This window comes from Ranitomeya variabilis, chromosome 6, assembly GCF_051348905.1.
Source record: "Ranitomeya variabilis isolate aRanVar5 chromosome 6, aRanVar5.hap1, whole genome shotgun sequence".
NCBI classification, from domain to species: Eukaryota; Metazoa; Chordata; class Amphibia; order Anura; family Dendrobatidae; genus Ranitomeya; species Ranitomeya variabilis.
Genome location: NC_135237.1, coordinates 139,651,926 through 139,675,213, shown reverse-complemented (window position 1 = coordinate 139,675,213; position 23,288 = coordinate 139,651,926). Strand labels below are relative to the sequence as shown.

The 23,288-nt window shown below is 41.6% G+C and overlaps 1 protein-coding gene across 1 annotated transcript in view; it reads left to right on the top strand.

The window, feature by feature from the left end:
• LOC143782014 (transmembrane channel-like protein 2) overlaps positions 1-23,288 on the top strand; it is a 279,149-nt gene that overhangs the window by 18,812 nt on the left and 237,049 nt on the right. The window contains exons 2-5 of the mRNA XM_077269057.1: positions 2,665-2,755; positions 15,815-15,896; positions 21,097-21,203; positions 22,430-22,528. Coding sequence (XP_077125172.1) covers positions 2,665-2,755; positions 15,815-15,896; positions 21,097-21,203; positions 22,430-22,528 — 379 coding nt within the window. The remainder of the gene's footprint in view (positions 1-2,664; positions 2,756-15,814; positions 15,897-21,096; positions 21,204-22,429; positions 22,529-23,288) is intronic.

Sequence of the window (23,288 nt, the reverse complement as noted above, 5' to 3'; positions counted from 1 at the left end):
CCAAGTACTTATATATTACCAATGTAGTGGAACCCTTCTTGAGCATCACGTTCAGCCGAGTGTCGTATATCTTTTACTTTTGATTCCTATTGACCTCGTTGGGGCTGATAGTATTATCTATGCTGCTCCTTTACTGGAGATATATTGTAATGGTTGTTGCATTGTGTTGAAGTCACAAAGACTAAACAACAATAGAGATTAAATATATGTGGACGGATCTGTGAAACCAAAGATGTGACATCCAATGATATCCTCTTACTCCTATATAGACACAGATCGCATTTACTGTTTTAATTAAAGGCACATAGGAAAGTAATACTGTGATCACAATTAAATGGAGTTGTAGAACCTTGGAAAGCCTGCCATGTAAATGACAGAAAGAACAAAAGCCTTTATTTCAGCAGCTTTGAAATTCGAAAAAAGTGTGACTAGCCCGACAATCCATTCCACTGTACAGGTAGTGCTATAGGAAAACTATTTTAAAGTGTAAGTTGAAAAGTCACATTCATGATAAAATAAATTGTTTCAAAAGATGTAATAACTACATTTTATTCTGGCTTTAATGTTTTGAGCATTATATTTCCTTGTATGGGATACCTTTAGTATATAGCATATGTGTACAGCTGTAAGCATACCTTTATAAAGCGGTAAATGTATTGATTGGTAGGAAATATAAATGACTACCAATACTTGTTCTCTGTTTGCGTCCATTTGTGTTTTTGAATATTTTAAATGTTTTTGCTATCTTATGTTCTTTTATGTCTACAGAACCAACAAATGCAACATTTCTGTGTTATGTGAGAAAACGTGTATAAAAGTCTAAAGTGTCCCATACAGATTAAAGTCGAGCGAACCTGCTGATGTAACTATGTCTCTGCCAAATTGGCTTGAATTCAAACCCCTATTCAGTTGCTTTCCATAATGGTATCTGCTGCCAGAGATATCGCCTGGGAATGGATTTTTCAATTTCCAAAGTAAAAACACAAGAACACACACCATGGAAAATTTCATGTGTATGGGGAAGTTAGAAAAGATAGTTATTGGACAATTGAGCATTAGACTAAGACTACTTTCACACTAGCGTTTTTCGGCGGACGTTGCAATGCGTTGTTTAGGAGAAAAAACGCATCCTGCTAAGTTGTCTGCAGGATGCGTTTTTCCCCCATAGACTTACATTACCAACACATCGTGTTTTGGTGCACCGCCACCACAAAAAAAGTTCCATGTAACTTTTTGTGTGTCGGGACCGCCATTTTCGACCGCGCATGCGCCGCCGAAACTCCGTTCCCTCCTCCCCGGACCTTACAATGAAGCACTGGAAGCATCTTAAGACTGCTTCCGCTGCCAATATCGGGCATTTTTTGCACAGTATGCGTTGGTACGTCGGGCCGACGCAGCGCGACGGCCCCGTACCGACGCTAGTGTGAAAGCAGCCTTACATAGAAAGTGTATGGGCATCTAGACTTATAAATGCGAATCCCTAAGGCTAGGTTCAGATTGCGTTAGGGCAATCCGTTTAGCGCTAAGCGCTAGCGGATTGCGCTAATGCAATGTCTTTTTAGGGGTCGCGTTAAACGTCCCCACTAGTGCAGATCCCCGATCTGCCAGAGCGGGGAACGGACCTCGGGCGCGCCGCGGACACTGCAAGCAGCGTCCGAGGCGCGCCACAAAAGAATGGCACATCGCTAGCGCGTGCCGAAAATGGCATGCGCTAGCAATGCGCTTTAACATTGCTGGCAATGGGAGCGCTAACGGACACGTTGCACGGCGTTAATTTTGCTGTGCAACGCTGTCCGTTAGCGCTCACACAAAAACGAAATGAGAACCTAGCCAAAATTGAAAAAGGGTAAAGGGACAAGAAGAACTAAAAATGTATTGGAATCCTAGACATTCACATAACCATGTTGCCAAGAGGCATTCCTAAATATGAGGCAATATTACATACAGTAGAGGGACTAGATTTTAGTAATAAACCTGTCAGCTGTCATTATAAAGGGTTTTTGAAGTAGTATCTTGAACTACAAGATATGAAAGGCTACTATGTGCTGACAACTTTAGATGGTATTCTGATCATTGTTGGATGGGTTTAACTGAAGTAATAGTTAATTTAATCATTCCTTAAAGATGTGGTCTGGCCTTAAAGTGCAAGTCTGCAGTCAATCTATGTCACTGCAGACTTATGAATCAATCACTGCTGCAAGGATTTTCTGATGTGTGTGGTAGGAGTAGTGGGTAAGTGACCCACGTGTGGTTTGTATACATGCCAACACGTACCAACTAGACGTGCATGGTTTCGCTCAATGCAAGTGAATTGAGCGTGGCCAGATATGTCTAGTTGGAATGTGGCCCAAAGTCGCACACTTGCGGACAAATGACCTCCCACTCCCTGCGCCAGTACCAGTGCCAGAGCATCCTCACAGTGTGAGCACTGCACATAGAGTCACTGCAGAATTGTACCCCAAGGCCGGACAACCCCTTAACCTGGAAATAATATTCAGTTTGCAGTATTAGAAAAAAAAACATACTTTAGTAGTAAATTAATGACTATCACTAAAACATGTAGTTTAACTGCATAGAAAACAATTATATAATTAATAGAATCGAAATTAAATTTGTCACACTAAGTAAAACCAAGAGGACTTATTATAATCTCTTTTTCAACAGAGATGCTCAGAAATTTGTGGAGAAATTTGAAGGTGCTCTGGGAAAGGGAAAAGGAAAGAAATTTTATGCCTACAAAGTCATGATGCTCAAGGTATGCCTGACTCATTGACATTGCCCTGAACTCAATATGGTCCTGCAATGAGCTTGCTAGTACAGTATGTTTTATTTAGCAGTTTTTTTTGGTAGAATAAGGGGTTTATTCCCATCTTCTTAAATTGGTATTGTTGGATAGTGCTTGTAAGGCTGGAGTCACACTAGGGAGGAATACGAACAAGTTCTATGCGAGAAAAAAAATCGCATAGCAATCGGATCAATGTTAATCTACACTCACCGGCCACTTTATTAGGTACACCATGCTAGTAACGGGTTGGACCCCCTTTTGCCTTCAGAACTGCCTCAATTCTTCGTGGCATAGATTCAACAAGGTGCTGGAAGCATTCCTCAGAGATTTTGGTCCATATTGACATGATGGCATCACACAGTTGCCACAGATTTGTCGGCTGCACATCCCAAAGATGCTCCATACAAGGCAGGATGGATCCATGCTTTCATGTTGTTTACGCCAAATTCTGACCCTACCATCCGAATGTCGCAGCAGAAATCGAGACTCATCAGACCAAGCAACGTTTTTCCAATCTTCTACTGTCCAATTTCGATGAGCTTGTACAAATTGTAGCCTCAGTTTCCTGTTCTTAGCTGAAAGGAGTGGTACCCGGTGTGGTCTTCTGCTGCTGTAGCCCATCTGCCTCAAAGTTCGACGCACTGTGCATTCAGAGATGCTCTTAGGCCTACCTTGGTTGTAACGGGTGGCGATTTGAGTCACTGTTGCCTTTCTATCAGCTCGAACCAGTCTGCCCATTCTCCTCTGACCTCTGGCATCAACAAGGCATTTCCGCCCACAGAACTGCCGCTCACTGGATTTTTTTTCTTTTTCGGACCATTCTCTGTAAACCCTAGAGATGGTTGTGCGTGAAAATCCCAGTAGATCAGCAGTTTCTGAAATACTCAGACCAGCCCTTCTGGCACCAACAACCATGCCACGTTCAAAGGCACTCAAATCACCTTTCTTCCCCATACTGATGCTCGGTTTGAACTGCAGGAGATTGTCTTGACCATGTCTACATGCCTAAATGCACTGAGTTGCCGCCATGTGATTGGCTGATTAGAAATTAAGTGTTAACAAGAAGTTGGACAGGTGTACCTAATAAAGTGGCCGGTGAGTGTATAGGGAAGCTCTCATCAGCTGTTTTTTTCTCAGCCGTATGCTGCGATTTGCAGCATATATCGATCGAGACTCGCCAATACAAGTCTATGGGTGCGAGAAAAAAACGGACAACACATGGACCATTAGAGTGACTTGTGAGAAATACGCACTGGTGTCCTTTGAAAAGCCGGCAGTTCAGTGCGGTGTACAGTATTTCACAGTGACAGGTTAGAATAGAATAGATAGCATAGGAATATACACAGTATAGGTCTTTATATATATATATATATATATACAGTATATATATATATATATATATATATACAGTATATATATATATATATATATATATATATATATATATATATATACTGTATATTGTATAATGTGATGTTTGCCTATATAATGTGTAGTAATGTATAATGTAGGATGTGATAACGTAAGATAAGTTATGCTGGTAGTGTACAGAATAGAATAGCATGGGGTAAGATATAGGTTATGACTTAGGACACAAGATTGGTAGGATAAGATAGTGACTATAGTTAGGTAGCAAAATTAGGGTAAGGATAGTGTTAATGTTCAGGAGTAACTCATAGTGGTAGGGGCTTAGTGTTAGGGCAAGTGACTGCTTCCTGTAGTTAGTGAGATAGGGACAAGCTTGAGTTCAAGTAGGAAGTGTCCGTGAGCAGTGCTGCCATCGTGGGTGAACTACAGCAAAGGAAACTAAGGGACTAGGGAGTAACGTGACCCTGAAGTGACCAAAGAGGCTGAGTGGCCTTCCACTTCCTTGGACCTTGGATAAGACAACGTAGCTGAAAAAACTCTGAAAGTAACAACCCTAAGCAGGACTGAGTTTATGGAACTAATGGGGATCCCGAGCAGTAGATCCAAGGAGCATGGAGTGAAAGAAATATTATGCGGAACCGCTGAGCAGGTAGAGACTTCCTGAACATTACTGTGGGGACAAGCTAGTCTGTGACTAAATAGATGCTTCACTGGCCTTGGCGTAGAGTACAGTGTAAGGAAACAATGTGTGTGAAAATGCTTTACACTGAAAGAAACATCCATAAGACTTTGTACCCTCTACCCCTGTACTCAAGCCTGGCCAAGTTACCGTTCAGTAAAGACAATATTTTAGAACAGAAGTCTCCTTTATTGAACACTGAAACCTATGTTCCTGACTGGCCGACACCATCGGCTACAGGTGGCCTGCACGGGCACAAGACCCTCATAGAACCAACACCAACACCCAGCTATTACCCACTCTTTCATGCAATGCGCTGGGGCATGACAGGAGAAAATGAGTGCCTCACCTGTTGCTACCGACCTGCACCGCGCTACACGAGGATAAAAACAAATGAGTAAATAAGTAAATGGAAATAGTACATGTAAACAACAAAAGGTATTTAGTTTACATTATTTTGATCAAATCAGTTTTAAAACCATCCCACCACAACAAGGTATACCCAATCAGGATAGTCCTTATCCATTGTAGTTAACCTCACTACAGGACAGTAGGCCTCAAAAAAGACGAGGAAGAGAAGAACCCAGACCTAACTGTTTAAACACCTACCTGTGGAAAGCCTTATAGTCAAAATGCACAGTCCAAAAGGGGAAGCCACACAAAGTACAAAAAACTAAAACAATACCAAAGAAATGAGGCTGAACACATGTTGGTATAAGTGCTATATGTAGATGCACATTCACACTGTCCCATTAACAAACAAAAAATAAGATAAAAAGAAAATGAGCAAATACCCTGTAATAAATAAATGAGTAGTAATAGTTCATGTAAATAAAATAGGATACTTAGTTGACATTATTTTGATCAGAAGAGTGTAAAAGCCATTACACTGTGACAAGATGTAAAACTTCTCTATGTGCCAGCAGGCATCAATAGACGGGGTAGAGCAAGACCCATGCATGACTGTAGGCTTTTGCCTAGCATATTAAGTAGTGTTGAGCGATACCGTCCGATACTTGAAAGTATCGGTATCGGAAAGTATCGGCCGATACCGGCAAAGTATCGGATCTAATCCGATACCGATACCCGATACCAATACAAGTCAATGGGACTCAAGTATCGGACGGTATCCCTGATGGTTCCCAGGGTCTGAAGGAGAGGAAACTCTCCTTCAGGCCCTGGGATCCATATTAATGTGTAAAAGAAAGAATTAAAATAAAAAACATTGCTATACTCACCTCTCCGACGCAGCCTGGACCTTACCGAGGGAACCGGCAGTGTTCTTTGCTTAAAATGCGCGCGTTTACTGCCTTCCGTGACGTCACGGCTTGTGATTGGTCGCGTGCCGCCCATGTGGCCGCGACGCGACCAATCGCAGCAAGCCGTGACGTAATTTCAGGTCCTGAATGCCTAATTCTGCATTCAGGACCTGAAAATTACGTCACGGCTTGCTGTGATTGGTCGCGTCGCGGTCACATGGGCGGCACGCAACCAATTACAAGCCGTGACATAATTTTAAAATGCGCGCGTTTCCTGCCTCCCGTGACGTCACGGCTTGTGATTGGTCGCGTCGCCCATGTGACCGCGACGTGACCAATCACAAGCCGTAACGTAATTTTCAAATCCTGAATGCCTAGAATTAGGCATTCAGGACCTGAAAATTACGTCACGGCTTGCTGTGATTGGTCGCGTCGCGGCCACATGGGCGGCACGCGACCAATCACAAGCCGTGACGTCATGGAAGGCAGTAAACGCGCGCATTTTAAGCAAAGAATGCTGCCGGTTCCCTCGGTAAGGTCCAGGCTGCGTCGGAGAGGTGAGTATAGCAATATTTTTTATTTTAATTCTTTCTTTTACACATTAATGTTGTTTCGATACCGATACCCGATACCACGAAAGTATCGGATATCGGTATCGGAATTCCGATACCCGCAAGTATCGGCCGATACCCGATACTTGCGGTATCAGAATGCTCAACACTAATATTAAGTCATATTAAAAGATAACTCTAATGAAATCCCAAGTCATTAATGTCTTATATCAGACTGAACTGCAGAACAGGATGTGAACAATTAATAGACTCACCTTCTGAAAGCACTTTTTTAACCGTAGGACCTTTGAAACCACAAGTTATGGTTAAGAAAAAGGGTGTTGGAGTTCGAAACGCTTATGACTGACCCGGAAATCATGTTTCTTCATCTTAAGTTTTTGAATATGCACTGAGGATGGATTACTTTTAACTTTTTTTTTAATAAACAAATGTTTTTATGTGGATGGTCTGACAAGAGATGGATCAACCTTTTGGTTCTATATCAAGTTGCAGCACTAAACCAAGCCTATATATAAGTATGGTGCTGTTTCTGGAAAAAAAAGTTTTTGTTTTTTTTAAAATAATACTACTGTTTTCTTTATTGAATAATTTGCATCCAATATGATTTTACAGCCATTTTACCATATTTGTAACTAAAAGCATAAAGGTATGTACACATACAGTCTTTTTATTTGGATTATTAAAGCAGTTCTGTATTAAAATCCACATCAAAAAGTATTTCAAATGTTTTTTATTTGAATTTTGAAAGATAAATTCATTTATTTTAACACTGTACATATATTTCTTCATCTTGGATTTTATAAGTTGTGTCGGACTCATATAATTCAAAACACGTATTTTTTTTGGTGAGCAAAAACTGAATGGAAACACTCTAAATCCTTCTCAAAAACTCTAACCTCCTTAAAAATTTGGAGTTTCTGCTTCAAAAACTTAACATAAACATTCAGTGTGCACATACCCATGTGGTATGTGCACAAAAAAAATCATTTTTAGGTGGGACTGCTTTGGAACCTGCCTGAAAACGTGCTAAAGCAATGATCAAAGGAATGAACATATGCATTAAAATGTCAAGGTGAATAGTTCATATATTAAGCTTTTTGAACTTCTTTAAACCACTTCAGATTTCCAAAAAAGTGAACTCCCCATTCTTCAAGATGCTTGCTAATCAATAATTTATATCAAAATGCCCAAAAAAAGACGCCACCACCGAAAGTGCTGAAGACTAACGGTGAGCATGTCTTGAAGTATCTTCCTTTGGCAAAACTCAATGGTTACGCCAGTGTCTAAGCGACGTTGTGTGCAGTCTGAGTACAGAAGTCAGTTTACTGATGGATGTAAAGCTCCCCAATGCTATGGATAAAATCTACCAGTCTAACATTACTCTGGCCCTAGAAATGCCAGGCTAAACATACTGTATGCCTCTTACATGACAAACCACCCTAAACATTTCAAATGCTATCCAATGTCAAAGATTTGTGTTAGGTAGTGATAAAAATTAAACTGCTAAAAAATTCTTGTTATTTGAGCTGTCAAGGAAAGAGAGGTTTATGCATCCTATTATATATAAATTGTTTGATTGTGATTGGTTTTGTGAAAGTGGGGAATTACTTCTTGCTAAGAGCATTGAATTATAATGGATACATGCAGGAGACTATACTTTGGAGCTCTGTTAAGTGTATTCATAGCTCATTGTTATTCCTTGAGTAATGGAAAATGCAACCGAAGTAAGGCATAGATCACTGCTCACAGTAAGCCACATCCTGAAAATATATGAATTATGTAACTAGATGTAACTAGTCTAGGTATTTAATTGGCATTCACTAAAGTAAGGCTCCGTTCACATGGCTGTTCAGACATTCTGTTTTAGGAACAGACAAATGGAATAAGTGATCTGTTGCATCAGTTGTGGAAAACGAGAGACCTCATCGATTTTTATGGAGTCCATCTGGTGTCCTTTTTTTTTGAAAGCAGAAAATGTCCCACACGTCTGATTTAATTTACCTAACTGAGGCAACAGATAATCATTATTCAGTTTGTTCCAAAAAATGGAACCGGCAAATGGAATGTCTGCATGGACACTTGAACAAAGGCTAATCTTACAACATGTTAGCAACACAGTTGGAGTTTTTAAATAGTAGAAAGTTTGAAAAGTTAATCTACCAGAAATACCATTTCAGAATATTAATTTTATATTAGGAATACTGTGTGAATAAGGCTAAAGCTGGACAGATTTTCACTAAGGCTAGATTTCCACAGAAACCTAGTATTGCCCGTGAACCACAGTAAAATTTGGAGAAAACTGTCACCTTACTGTATCTCTTTGGTAAAGAAACTTTGCAAACAATCTCAAGGCTATGGCAAATTTTCCAAATCCATTGAATTTTTTGTGATCATCACATGCAGCATATTGCAAATCGTAGTCAAGTGAACAGGAAAAATGCTCCTGTTATTGGGTATTACACCACCATAATGGTAGTGGACCTCTGCATAGCTCAGTTTTATTACAGCCCCAATAACTTTTTCATAGTATCATAGTTTTACGGTTATAAGAAAAAACAAGTCCATTGTGTTCAAACTATATTCTAACATGCTGATACAGAAGGAAGTCAAGGGGTCCGTGAAGCAGATGCAAAAATTCCTTCCCAATTCCACTTATGGAAATCAGTATAATTCCCTGGAACAACATCCCATCACAGAATCTAGTTCACATAACCTGTAATATATTTTTTCAAGAAAGGCATCCAGGCCCTTCCTGAACATTCCTGAACATTTTTACTAAATCAATCATTACAATAACATAAGGCAGAGAGTTTTATAATCTCACTGCTCGTACTGTAAAGAATTTGTGATTATGATTAAAACTTCTTTCCTCTAGACATAAAGGATATCCCATTGTCCCATTCGCAGGCCTAAGTACAAAGAAAGGTATCTATACTGGCCCCTCATTTATTTGTACATTGTAATAAGATCGCACCTAAGCATTTGTTTTTCCAAACTGAATAACCCCATGTTTGATAACCTTTATTGGCATTACAGTTCACCCATTCCCTTAATAACCTTGGTCGCTCTTCTCTGCATCCACTCTACTTCAACTATGTCCTTCTCATATGCTGGAGCCAGAAACTGTACACATTCTAAGTGTGACTTGTTTGAAGGAAAAACTATGTCTTGTCATGAGTTTCTATGTTTTTTTAATGCATCTGATGATTTTATTTGCTTTGGCAGCAGTAGCCCAACACTGATCACTAAAGTTGTAGTCCACCCATACACCCGAGTGTATTAAAATATCTTCCTGTGTATTGATTATCTAATAGGGTTTATTATCATATGTAAATTTTGTCATTTTATTCTGTATGCCTCTACAAGATCGATTATAATGAGAGAAGATGGCCCAATACTGACCCCTGGGGTTTCCTAGTGTTGACTGTGACCCAATCATTGTGTTCTATTAATAAATAGGGTTGAGCGACTTTTAATTTTATAGGATCGGGTCGGATTTCACGAAACCCGACTTTCTCAAAAGTCGGGTGGAGTGAAATCGGCCGATCCTATAAAAAAGTCGGGGTCGGGGTCGGCCGAAACACGAAACCCATTGCAGTGCAATGGGATACTATGGTTCCCAGGGTCTGAAGGAGAGGAAACTCTCCTTCAGGCCCTGGGATCCATATTTAAGTGTAAAATAAAGAATCAAAATAAAAAATATTGATATACTCACCCTCGGACGAGCCCTGGTACTAACCGGCAGCCTTCCTTCGTAAGAATGAGCGCGTGAATGACCTGCGGTGATGTCACGGCTTGTGATTGGTCGCGTGAGCGGTCACATGGGCGGCCGTGACCAATCACAAGCCGTGACGTCATCTAAGGCCCTTCACGCGCTCATTCTTAGGAAGGAAGGCTGCCGGAAAGAAGCCGAGGGTGAGTATATTCCTATTAGGTATATACTCACCCTCGGACGCGCCCTGCTTCTTTCCGGCAGCCTTTCTTCTTAAGAATGAGCGCGTGAAGGGCCTTAGATGACGTCACGGCTTGTGATTGGTCACGGCCGCCCATGTGACCGCTCACGCGACCAATCACAAGCCGTGACGTAATTCTCAGGTCCTAAATTCCTAGAATGAGGAATTTAGGACCTGAGAAATGCGTCACGGCTTGTGATTGGTCGCGTGGCGGTCACATGAGCAGCACGCGACCAATCAGAAGCCGTGACATCATGGAAGGCCCTAAACGCGCTCATTTTAAGCAAAGAAGGCTGCCGGTTACCAGCGGCGATGTCCAGAGGCCTCCGGAGAGGTGAGTATATCAATATTTTTTATTTTAATTCTTTATTTTACACTTAAATGTGGATTCCGATACTGATTTCCGATATCGCAAACATATCGGAACTCGGTATCGGAATTCCGATACCAGATTCAGAAGATCGCCGACCTCATGGCCGACCCCACACAGGGGTCGGGTCGGGTTTGAAACCCGACTTTGCCAAAAGTCGGCGACTTCTGAAAATGGCCGACCCGTTTCGCTCAACCCTAATAACTACCCTTATCGTTTCTTATCACTGAGCCAGTTGTTATCTCAATTACACATATTTTCTCATAGTCGCATTGTTCTCATTTTCTGAACTAAGCATTCATGTGGCATCTTATCAAATGCCTTTAAAAATTAAGTCCTTTGGTACAGACCCTGCAATTGTGGAATCGTTTAATACTAATATTAATAATACTAGAAATAGTATGTCTGTCAAAGTACCTAATTCATGCAGTACTCAGGGGTGTATGCCATCTGGGCTAGTTTATTTGTCTATTTAAGTGTTTTTGCTAAGTTAAGCAATTTACATTTAATGGTGAATTAATATATCCTGAATAAGGTACATATTGTGATTATTTTGTCATCACTATTCCCTGAGTGACCTCCAACCCATACATTTTCTCACATATATTGTCACGCAGTATGGGTTTTAGTGAAGCTTTTACCTATAAGAGAACCCCTCACTTATTTGTATGGTCATTCATGAACAGACTATAGCCCTATACAGTAAATTAATAGCCCAGTCATAGCTCTCATCCTGCCATGTCTCCATTATCCCCACCATGTCATAATTTTTATCCAACAAAATCCATTCTAATTTCTCAACTTTGTTGGTGAGGCTTCTGACATTAGTATGCATGTACTTTATGTATTTTTTTGTATCTCTATTCCTCCTTTCTTTATTAAAAGGTGTAGTCCCTTCCCTATTCTAACACCATTTTCCTTCCTTCATCCCAGGTCAAAACTCTATACTACCTTCATCTCACCTGTCTCTAGTTTGAACACTTCTCCAACCTACTAGTCATTCTTTTCAGCTCAGCTGCACCCACCCCATTGAGGTGCAGCCCAACCTTCAGTAGAACCTATGAAAAGCAAAGTAAGGAGAAGGTTACTCCTTAGTATATTATTGTGAGTAATAAGAACAAAATAAATAGAGGATATTCTCTTACCTAGTGGAGTTGCACTTTGAGTTCAACACAATTTTAGAAGTGTCACAAATATAGATCTCCTTGTCCACTTGTCAGTTCAACAGATGGATTCCCAGTATTACAATGGGGTGGTTAATGAAAAGAACAGATACAGAGTGGTGTTCTTCTGGGGGATTAAACCATCATAAGTAAGGTGAGTATTGTGAACTGGTGCTTTATTGGGATAAAATAAAATGCATTTCTATTCCAAACTCAGGACTTTTCCTCAGGCATAAAAAAACACATCTCTTCGATTCTAAATATAAACCATCTAATCTCTGGCATGTTTCAAGGGGGTTTTCCCCCTTAAGTGCAATTCAAGTTGTGTTGCAGTTGTATCTTAATAAAGCACAAAGTTCTATATACTCACCTTGCTTATGTTGGTTTAATCCTCGAAGGGACACCACACTTGGACAACCATTGCAATTTGTTTTGGTGGCACCTGTGTATCTACCGTAGAAACTATAGCCAACAGAAAAGTTGTACCAGTTCTTTAGGAACCTTAAACCATCCTTCCTGCACCAAATCCAGAGCCACTTATTCACCTTCCTAATCTTCCGCTGCCTCTCTGGTGTGGCTCATAGTACAGGTAGTATTCCAGAGAATACTACCTTTGAGGTCCTTGCTTAAGGTTTATGACCTAAATCCATGAAATATTTTTTTAATTCCTTCCACCTACTTCTAACTTTGTCATTGGTACCATGACCGCTGGGTCCTCTCCCGCCTCAATCAGGAATCTATCAACTCAATTTGCAATGTGTCAAACTTGAGCGCCAAGAAAACAATACATTGTTCGATGATCCCTGTTTGTTTTACAGATTGCCCTATCTGTTCCCCTAATTATTGAATCGATCACTAAAAGCAACTGTCTGGCCCGCCCTGCATTCCTATTCCCCTGCTTACTGCAGCAGCCACTCCACCAGCTTTCAGAGGACATGACACCTCTACCATCTGTCAACTTGTTGGTGTGTGCCAGATCTGGACTAGTCTCCCTTGCACTCTTCCCTCTATACCGCCTTCTGTCACCCAGCTAGCTCCCTCTCTGTCCAGCAGCTCCACAATAGATACTCCCCCACATCTATCCCAGTGAGCACTTGCCCAGTGAGCAGCAAACTACTTTCCATGTTGGCAATGAAACTCAGTGTTCCAAGTTCTTCATTTAGATCTATTATCTGAGCTTCCAAATTCTCAACATCTTGTACAGCAGTATGCACCCCCAAAAAAGCTGTTCAAGGATTGCATACATGCAATATGAAGGGGGAGATTAGAAACAAAAGCCACTGAAGCAGCTTAGATATCCATTTGAGGCCGGTTTCACATGCCTGTGGCTCTGGTACGTGTGGTGACAGTTTCCTCACGTACCAAAGACACTGACTCATGTAGACACATTAAAATAAATATGTCTCTGCACATGTCAGCATGTTTTCATGGACCATGTGTCCGTGTGCAAAGCACGGAGACATGTCCGCGTTTCTCCGGCAGCACAGCCTGCAAAGCGTCCCGCACACGTGCACAAGGAGAACAGTGTGCACTCTCCTCCATGTGCACGTACCGCCACAGGAGAAACAGCATTACAGTTAAGTGCTGTCCCCTGCTTTTGGTGCTGAAGCCAGCATTCATTCCTTCTCCCCAGCAGCGTTCGCTGGAGAGAAGGAATGAAAAATCAAGGTTTTTTTATTTTTATTTTTTTTTAAATAAAGTTTGGGGTCCTCTGTATTGATTACCCTGCAGAGTTTAGTGTCATCTGCAAATATTGAAATTCTACTCTGAATGCCCCCTACGTTTTCTCTGGTACTGGAATTATCTGGACGTGTCAGACTGGCCTAATATACAGCTCTGGCAAAAATTAAGAGACCATAACATCAAAACCCTGTCATGGGCAGCCCAATCTCCAGACCTGAACCCCATTGAAAACCTCTGGAATGTAATCAAGAGGATGATGGATAGTCACAAGCCATCAAACGAAGAACTGCTTACATTTTTGCACCAGAAGCAGTGTGAAAGACTGGTGGAAAGCATGCCAAGACGCATGAAAGCTGTGATTAAAAACCATGGTTATTCCACAAAATATTGATTTCTGAATTCTTCCTGAGTTAAAACATTAGTATTGTTGTTTCTAAATGATTATAAACTTGTTTTCTTTGCATTATTTGAGGTCTGAAAGCACTATTTGTTTTTTATTTAGACCATTTCTCCTTTTCAGAAAAGAAAACAAAATTTATTGCTTGGAAATTCAGAGTCATGTTGTCAGAAGTTTCTAGAATAAATGTACAATTTACATTTTACTCAAAAATATACATATAAATAGAAAAATCAGAAAAACTGAACATTTTGCAGTGCTCTCTTAATTTTTGCCAGAGCTGTATTTTACTCACTTATAGAGCGCCAATAATCCCTCCATGCTTTACAGACATCATCGTTTTCCCCATTTGGGCTTACAATCTACATTCCCTATCAGTATGATTTTGGAGTGTGGGAAGAAACTGGAGAACCCGGAGGAAATTCACACAAACACGGAGAGAACATACAAACTCCATGCAGATGTTGTCTTTGGTGGCATTTGAAGTTAGGACACAAGCACCGCAAGGCCGCAGTGCTAACCACTGAGCCACCAAGCTGCCCTAAAGCAGTCCATACGTAGAACAAGCTACTCACATGCTCATTCACCCGATTTTTCAGACGCTTTTAATGATACTTAACCGCAGTATTTCTTGCAACTCCTCTTTTAGGGTACTGTCACACTAAACGATTTACCAACGATCACGACCAGCGATACGACCTGGCCGTGATCGTTGGTAAGTGGTTGTGTGGTCGCTGGGGAGCTGTCACACAGTCAGCTCTCCAGCGACCAACGATGCCGAAGTCCCCGGGTAACCAGGGTAAACATCGGGTTACTAAGCGCAGGGCCGCGCTTAGTAACCCGATGTTTACCGTGGTTACCAGCGTAAACGTAAAAAAAACCAAACAGTACGTACTTACATTCCGGTGTCTGTCCCCCGGCGTTCTGCTTCTCTGCACTGTGTCTGCCAGCCGGAAAGCACAGCGGTGAAGTCACCGCTGTGCTCGCTTTCCGTCCGTCCGGCGCTCACAGTGCAGAGAAGCAGAACGCCGGGGGACAGACACCGGAATGTGAGTATGTACTGTTTGGTTTTTTTTACGTTTACGCTGGTAACCATGGTAAACATCGGGTTACTAAGCGCGGCCCTGCGGTTAGTAACCCGATGTTTACCCTGGTTACAAGCGAACGCATCGCTGGATCGCTGTCACACACAACGATCCAGCGATGACAGCGGGAGATCCAGCGACGAAAGAAAGTTCCAAACGATCTGCTACGACGTACGATTCTCAGCAGGATCCCTGATCGCTGCTGTGTGTCAGACACAGCGATATCGTATGGATATCGCTGGAACGTCACGGATCGTACCGTCGTAGCGATCAAAGTGCCAATGTGTGACAGTACCCTTAATGTTGTCATGCAGACAATATAAAATACAGGGGTAATGAGTCACAAAAGTTAAAATTCTAAAAGTGCCAAGCATGGAGTCAAATAAAATGTATTTATTGATGTTACTGTTCGGTAATGAGTGTGAGCCAACCCAACACAGCTAGTATATTCATTTTATTTTAACACAATGGTTATTACAAGTAATATTTCTTATTTACAGAAATGGATCAAATTTAAAAGAGATTTTGAAAATTTTAAAACAGCCTGCATACCATGGGAAATGAAGATCAAAGAGGTGGAAAGTATGTGACATTCTGCATAAAATCACATTTTAATTGTTATGTTCTCTTTATGACTATATATCATGTTTTTACATTTATTACAATCAGTCTTGTTGCAGAGTTTATGGAGCATAAGTTGGCTATGTGCACCATGGAGTCTTTTCGTAGCATGTTCGGAACAGAAACTGAGCAGGTCATTAAGGCTATGTGCACACGCTGCAGATTTTGCTGCGGATCCACAGCAGATTTGATGCTGCGGATCTGCAGCAGTTTTTCATGAGTTTACAGTACCATGTAAACCTATGGAAAACAAAATCCGCAGTCCCATGCTGCGGAAAAAAACGTGCGAAAACACTGCGTTGTTTATTCCTCAGCATGTCAATTCTTTGTGCGGATTCAGCAGCGGTTTACACCTTCTCCTCAATAGGAATCCGCAGGTGTAAAACTGCAGGTGGAATCTGCACAAAAACAGCGGAAAAACCACGGTAAATCCACGGTAACTCCGCAGTAAATCCGCAGTGCGGTTTACCTGCGGATCTACCAAAATCAGTGCGAAAAAATCCGCACATCATTCCGCAGCGTGTGCACATACCCGTGTGCTTTTGAGGAATTTTATGATTCGGAGATTTTCTGCCCCGTTTCACACTAACAACTCCTCCAAAAACTCAGTGTTCACATAGCCATTTAACAGAAATTCCCAATTTTTAGAAGTTTTAGTTTTTTTGAGGAGGTTTTGGAGAGTTTTTGCTACGTTCTGCTAAAAAAACTCCTTTTGCAAATACCATTACAACATATGACGTATAGTTATGTTGTACAAGTAGGTTGTGTTCCCGACTTTGATGCTGGCTCGAGCGCTGAGCCTGCATCTTTCTCTGCACATGACAGCTGATCTAATCAGCTGTCATGTGCCTTTAACAGCCCCGGATGAAGCAGAACTTGCGGCTGTTAACCAGTAACCAGTTAAATCCCGCAGTCAATCGCTGACAGAGGGATTTAACATGCTCCAGTCAGAAGTGTGTCACAAATCCTGCCCAACGGTACCCCTGTCACATGATTGGAGGGGGTGCCGATGTGTTGTCATGACAAACATGGGTCTGACAGTGTCTGTCATTATGAAATTGCTATTCCAGAAAAGATCAAGATTAATGCTACACATAGTAGGGCTGAAACTCTGCTACATGTAGCACAAGCGATTTCACGATCACAGCTTCAAGTCTCCCAAGAGGATTATTCAATGCAATAAAAAGTGAGAAAAAAAGTTTATAAAAACACAAAATAAAATAAAAAAACACAAAAAAGTTCAAATCACTCATAATGCCCCATTGAAAATAAAACAATAAAAAATACCAATATTTGGTATCGCTGCATTCGGAAATGTTCGATCTATCAAAATATGAATCTGATCGGTAAACGGCATGACCAGAAAAAGAATCGAAATGCTAGAATTTAGTTTTTTGGACTCTGCAATAAAATGCAATAGGAGGCGATCAAGACATCATAGCCACCCCAAAATGATACCAGTAAAAACATCAGATCAGGATGCAAAAAATAAGTCCTCACCCAGTCATACTGGTGTTTTATATGTGAGCCAGAATTCACTATGTAAGGGCTCATACTCACTTGTGAGAAACTCATGTGAGTCTCACATGTTAATACCCGACACTGCACCCGGCACTCAGGAGCGGAGCGTGCGGCCGCATAGAAATACATGCGGCGCCCCAGGGTCCTGGTCGTCGCAGTGGTGGAGGCAGTGGTGGAGGCAAAGATAACTGCATCCAGGTATCACAAACATGCAACACATTTCACACTCCAGGCCACCAGGGGGAGCTTTTGCTCCTATTTATTAGGTCACTCCCCACATAAGTAAAACTGGTCGCCTGTAGGGAAAGTTAGTTAGTTGCTGGCTGAGCTCAGCTCAGTTAGTTGGCCCCTGACAGGGGTGGGATCTGTGGGACCTGTCAGAGAATGAAGGAGAAAGGACACAGAGCTGTGCATGCCCCCAGAGCTGCAGCCCCTAGAAAGAGACACACAGAAGGCAGAACTGTATTGCAGTGAGCGTGAAGGAAGTCGTAGCAAAGGAGAGGATACCAGAAGGGGACCAGCCCTATACAGGCTGCCTCCTTCTGAGGCGCAGAATCCCAGTAGCCAGAACACCGAGGGAGCAAAGACCTTTATGCCTTGCTCCAGAGACCGGCAGGACAGCTAATTTCACATTACCTGTCCGCCCTACACCCAGGAGGCACGGTGGCAACCTTTGGAGGCTGGGGCATGCTAGAGTCCCTATAAACAGCCTCTAGCTACCAGTCATACGGGTTTGTCCTATCCTATATGGGGGACAGAGAGAAAGACATTACATCTGTGAGGACCTTATGTGAAGCCCTAGGCAGTAAGGAACTACAACACTGCAGCGCAAGGGAAGGCTACTGATTTCCACCTGGACAAGGGGACTCTGGACTTGCCTCCAAACCAGCCAGACTCTGCATGCCCTGTGATCTGGTACCCTGGACTGTGGATGCTGAAGTCTTCAGTAAATGTAAAGAAACTGTAACCCTGTGTCCTCGTTCTTTTCTGTGCCTCTCACCATCCACCATCTACACACTGGGAAGCCCTGGGGACATACTTCACCTGTGGGAAGGTATACCATCTATCTGCCATAACATCACCCCAGAGGACCCCTTAAAGCAGCGTCTGTCACCCTGACCGAATACCACAGGTGGTGTCACGAACATAAACTCTATCCCTTTAAAGACCTTTCCTTTTTACATGGACGTCCCAGGGCCACGGACCGAGTCAGCTACCGTGACATCCCCCTGTGAGCCGCAGGACCCGGTACCGGGTACCCCACGGCCCCATGGGGGCGCTCCATACATGCAGCTGAGCGCTCTGCTCCTGAGTGCCTTGTGCAGTGCCGGTTATTAACATGCGAGACTCATCTGAGTTTCTCACAAGTGAGTATGAGCCCTACGTCTGTGAATCATCAGAACGAGGCTTGATAGGCTTACATTGTAAGGCTGGAGTCACGCTAGTGATTTTAAAATCAGTACGATTTTGTTCCTGCAAAGTCGGACGAGTGTAATGTAAGTGTCATGAGAGTGTCATGTGTTTTTCATGAAAGTACAATCCGATTTTTCACATCTAGCATCCGATTTACATCCAAATGCAGTGTGATTGCTATCCGATTGCAATGCGATTTTAACATGAGCTTTTACATAGAGCAATTATCTGTCATTTACACTATTAATATCAGCCACACCTGTATACTTAGCCTTTACTTGCTATTAAAATAGGGGATCCCCCAATAAATGATGTAAGGTCCCCCACATAATTAACCCCTTATCCCCCGGACCTTTTTTCAGTTTTGCGTTTTCGTTTTTCGATCCCCTCCTACCCAGAGCCATAACTTTTTAATTTTTCTATCTATATGGCCACGTGAGGGCTTACTTTTTGCAAGACAAGATGTACTTTTGAACGACACCATTAGCTTTACCATGTCGTGTACTAGAAAACAGGAAAAAAATTCCGAGTGCGGTGAAATTGCAAAAAAAGTGCAATCCCACACCAACCATGTCTAAGTTCTTTTTTATCTAAGTGGTGAAAAAAAATGTCAAACTTTGCTAAAAAAAAATGCACAATTTTCCGTTACCCGTAGCGTCTCCATTTTTCTGTGATCTTGGGTTGGGTGAGGGCTTATTTTTTGCGTGAGGAGCTGACGTTTTTAATGATACTATTTTGGTGCAGACACATTCTTTTGATCGCACAGTTATTGCATTTTAATGCATTGTTGCAGCGACCAAAAAACATTTTGGCGTTTTGACTTTTTTATCGCTGCACCATTTAGCGATCAGGTTAATTCTTTTTTTTATTGACAAATCGGGCGATTCTGAATGCGGTGATACCAAATATGTGTAGGTTTGATTTTTTTTATTGTTTTATTTTGATTGGGGCGAAATGGGGGTGATTTTAACTTTTATATATTTTTTTTTCATATTTTTAAAAACTTTTTTAAAAATTTTGTCATGCTTCAATAGCCTCCATGGAAGAATAGAAGCTACCATAGCCCGTTCAGCCCTGCTACATAGAGGCGATGCTCAGGTCGCCTCTATGTAGTAGAATTACAGCATTGCTATGAGCACCAACCACAGGGTGGGACTTATAGCAATCCGGTATCAACAATCATGGATGTTTCAAGGAGACCTCTGGTTGTCATGCCGATGCACCGATGACCCCCGATCATGTGACGGGGTCACCGGTGTGCGCATTTCCATCCTGATGTCCGGCAGCGCTTGTTAAATGCCGCTGTAAGAGTTTTACAGCGGCATTTAACTAGTTAATAGGCGCGGGCGGAGCTCAATTCTGCCCCGCCTATTGCGGGCACATGTCAGCTGTTCAAAACAGCTGACATGTCCCGCCGGAGCCCACATGAAAGTGGGGGTTCTGCCATCGGACGTACTATTATATCCGATGGCAGAAAGGGGTCAATAACCAGCAAAAGCTTTGCAGACAGTGCGGGCTGATATTAATAGCCTAGGAAGGGGCCGTGGATATTGCCCCCCCAATATAAAAACATCAGCTCTCAGCTGCCCCAGAAAAGGTGCATCTCTAAGATTTGCAAATTCTGGCACTTAGCCTCGCTCTTCCCACTTCGCCTGTAGTATTGGCAAGTGGGGTGATAGTTGGGGGGTTGATGTCACCTTTGTGTTGTCAGGTGACATCAAGCTCCAAGGTTAGTAAGGGAGATACATCAATAAGACGCCTCCACTACTAACTCCATAGCCATATTGTTTTGGTCCGAGTGCTGCGCGATTTTCTTGCACCCCTTGACTTCTATTGTGGGATGCGATCCGATTTCCGATTACAATCGCAGCATGCTGCAAGTTTTTTCCAGTCCAATCGTGATCCGATCCAAGCTGGAAAAAAATGCAGAGGAACAGACAATGATAGAATAACATTGGTCCAAAATTAAAAATTCGGATTGCATTTGTTCAATTTCATCGCAAGTGGGAATGAACCCTAAATGCAACATCTGGCTCACACACAAATCATCAGACGAGTCAAAATTGCAGTCACGTGGGTGAGAAAAGGACCGGATCTGCGAAGGAAACATTCAGAACATTACATACACATTTACACAGGTTTAGGTAATAAAACATTTCATGAGAGTGCTTCTTTAATTTGTACAGAGACTGTGATTTATTTGTTTTTTTGCTTTCCTTCTTCTAAGGTCATTTTGGGTCTTCAGTTGCCTCTTACTTTATATTCCTGAGGTGGATGTATGGAGTAAATTTGGTTCTATTTGGTCTTATATTTGGACTTGTAGTAATTCCAGAGGTATGGAACTTTGTATAAGTATTTTCAAAAATGAATAAATATTTGTACTAAAATATAATAGTCAATTTTACTTAAATATACTGAAGACTAAAACTAGATTCACAGTAAAGAATAAAAATTAGTCATCTGCATTTTACTAGCAACAACAAAGAAGGCATTTTTATAGACAAAATTAGACTGATGGATGTGTGGATAACATGAAGAGTGCCTGAAAATAAAATCTAAAGTTGTGTTCACAACAGTAACAGTAAAGTCTATGTGATTTCAGAAATCTCATGTGCATAGCTTGGTTTTTTTTCCTGACTGTTTTGTCAAAGAACTTCGGTTTTAGCATGTCACTGCTTTCAGTTTTTCATCCATTGAAAGCAATGGGTAGTGCAAAAAACACTGAAAAAAATGCAGGTATCAGGTTTTGCTGCTTTTTTTGGTGCCAAAACCTGATGACATTTTTATTTTTCTATTCACTAAACTTGATCAGCATGTTCAAGACATAAATGTACCATGACAAAAACACAGCAATAAAAATGCAGCAAAAACTAAGCAAACAACACAGCAAAAACTAAGCAAAACCTACTTTTTGTAATCAGCTTAAACCTTGCATTAAAAAAAACCCTGCAAAAACGCAACATGTGAACATAGCCTAACAGATTTCTAATTCACCTTCTTTTGCATCTGAAAACCATATTCTTAATAATGGTCTCCTATCATAATCACATTGTTGAGTAATGCTTCTGTAGTTTAAAATTCAGTGCTAAAATTTAATGATGATGATGACATTTTTGGTGTCAGCCAGATGTAAACAGTTTGAAGAGAGCTGCAAAGCGCTGCTCTATTCTGTGTATATTGCCTGCTATTGGGTACCGCACAGCAATTCTTTTGATAGATGCTGCATTTTGCAGCTCCATTCAAGGTGTTCACATCTGGCTGCTGCAAGTGACAGCTATTAGATGGATCAACAATATGTTGTGCCCGACCCAGGCAACCCCTTTACATCAATTTTTTCTTTAATTTTATGTGCTAATGTCTCCATTTTTAAAACAGAGTATTATAAATTTTTCCATGACATTTGACAATAGAGAATATTTAAAAAAAAAAACGGTTACCACGCAATGGTGGGTTAAAATAATTTTACGGTTAAATCATTCAGCAACAAAATTAGGCATTTTTATTGCACTGCTCTCACAATGAACTTAAAGCCCATTCCATAATTGCTCTTTTCTTAACAGATATTAATGGGTTTACCATATGGCAGTGTACCAAGAAAAACAGTGCCTAGAAATGAAGAAAATCATGCCATGGATTTCTCAGTCCTTTGGGACTTTGAGGTATAAAATATTGTAAAATATATTGTTTTATCTAACATATCAAAGGGTTATTTCTTTCAGAGTCCTGACTTCCTGATCGCTGACGTACTGGCAATTCAGGCCAGCCATAAAGAGGAAAAAAGTAATCTCTAATGATTATACCGCCTATCAGAAGCAGTGTTTGCCATGCTGTTATGCACATGACAGTGCAACAAACACCCGGTGTTCAGGGGGCCGAACCAAAACAGTAACAGACTTCCTGGTGATATCTGTGTATGGTGCCTGCATCCGAACAGCAGGTGTTTGGTACGGATGCAGAACTTTACTGTTCGGGTTTGCTCATCTCTATTCACCACTTGTACATTGGTTCAGGTGCACGGACCTCCATTCAGATCCCACGATAGCAAATAGTACAAAACAAAAATATTGCCGTCTGCTTCCCGCTCTGACTGACTCCCGGCCGTAAGGCAGTACAGAGCACAGTGGTGACGTCACCGCTGTGATCTGCTTTCACTTTACAGCGGCACTCAGTCAGAGTGGGAAGCAGACGGCAAGGGACCTGAAGGACACCGGAATGTGAGTATGTACGGTTTTTTTTTTTTTTTTTTTTACTTTTACGCTGGTAACCAGGGTAAACATCGGGTTACTAAGCGCGGCCCTGCGCTTAGTAACCCGATGTTTACCCTGGTTACCCGGGGCCTTCGGCATCGTTGGTTGCTGGAGAGCGGTCTGTGTGACAGCTCTCCAGCGACCACACAACGACTTTCCAACGATCACAGCC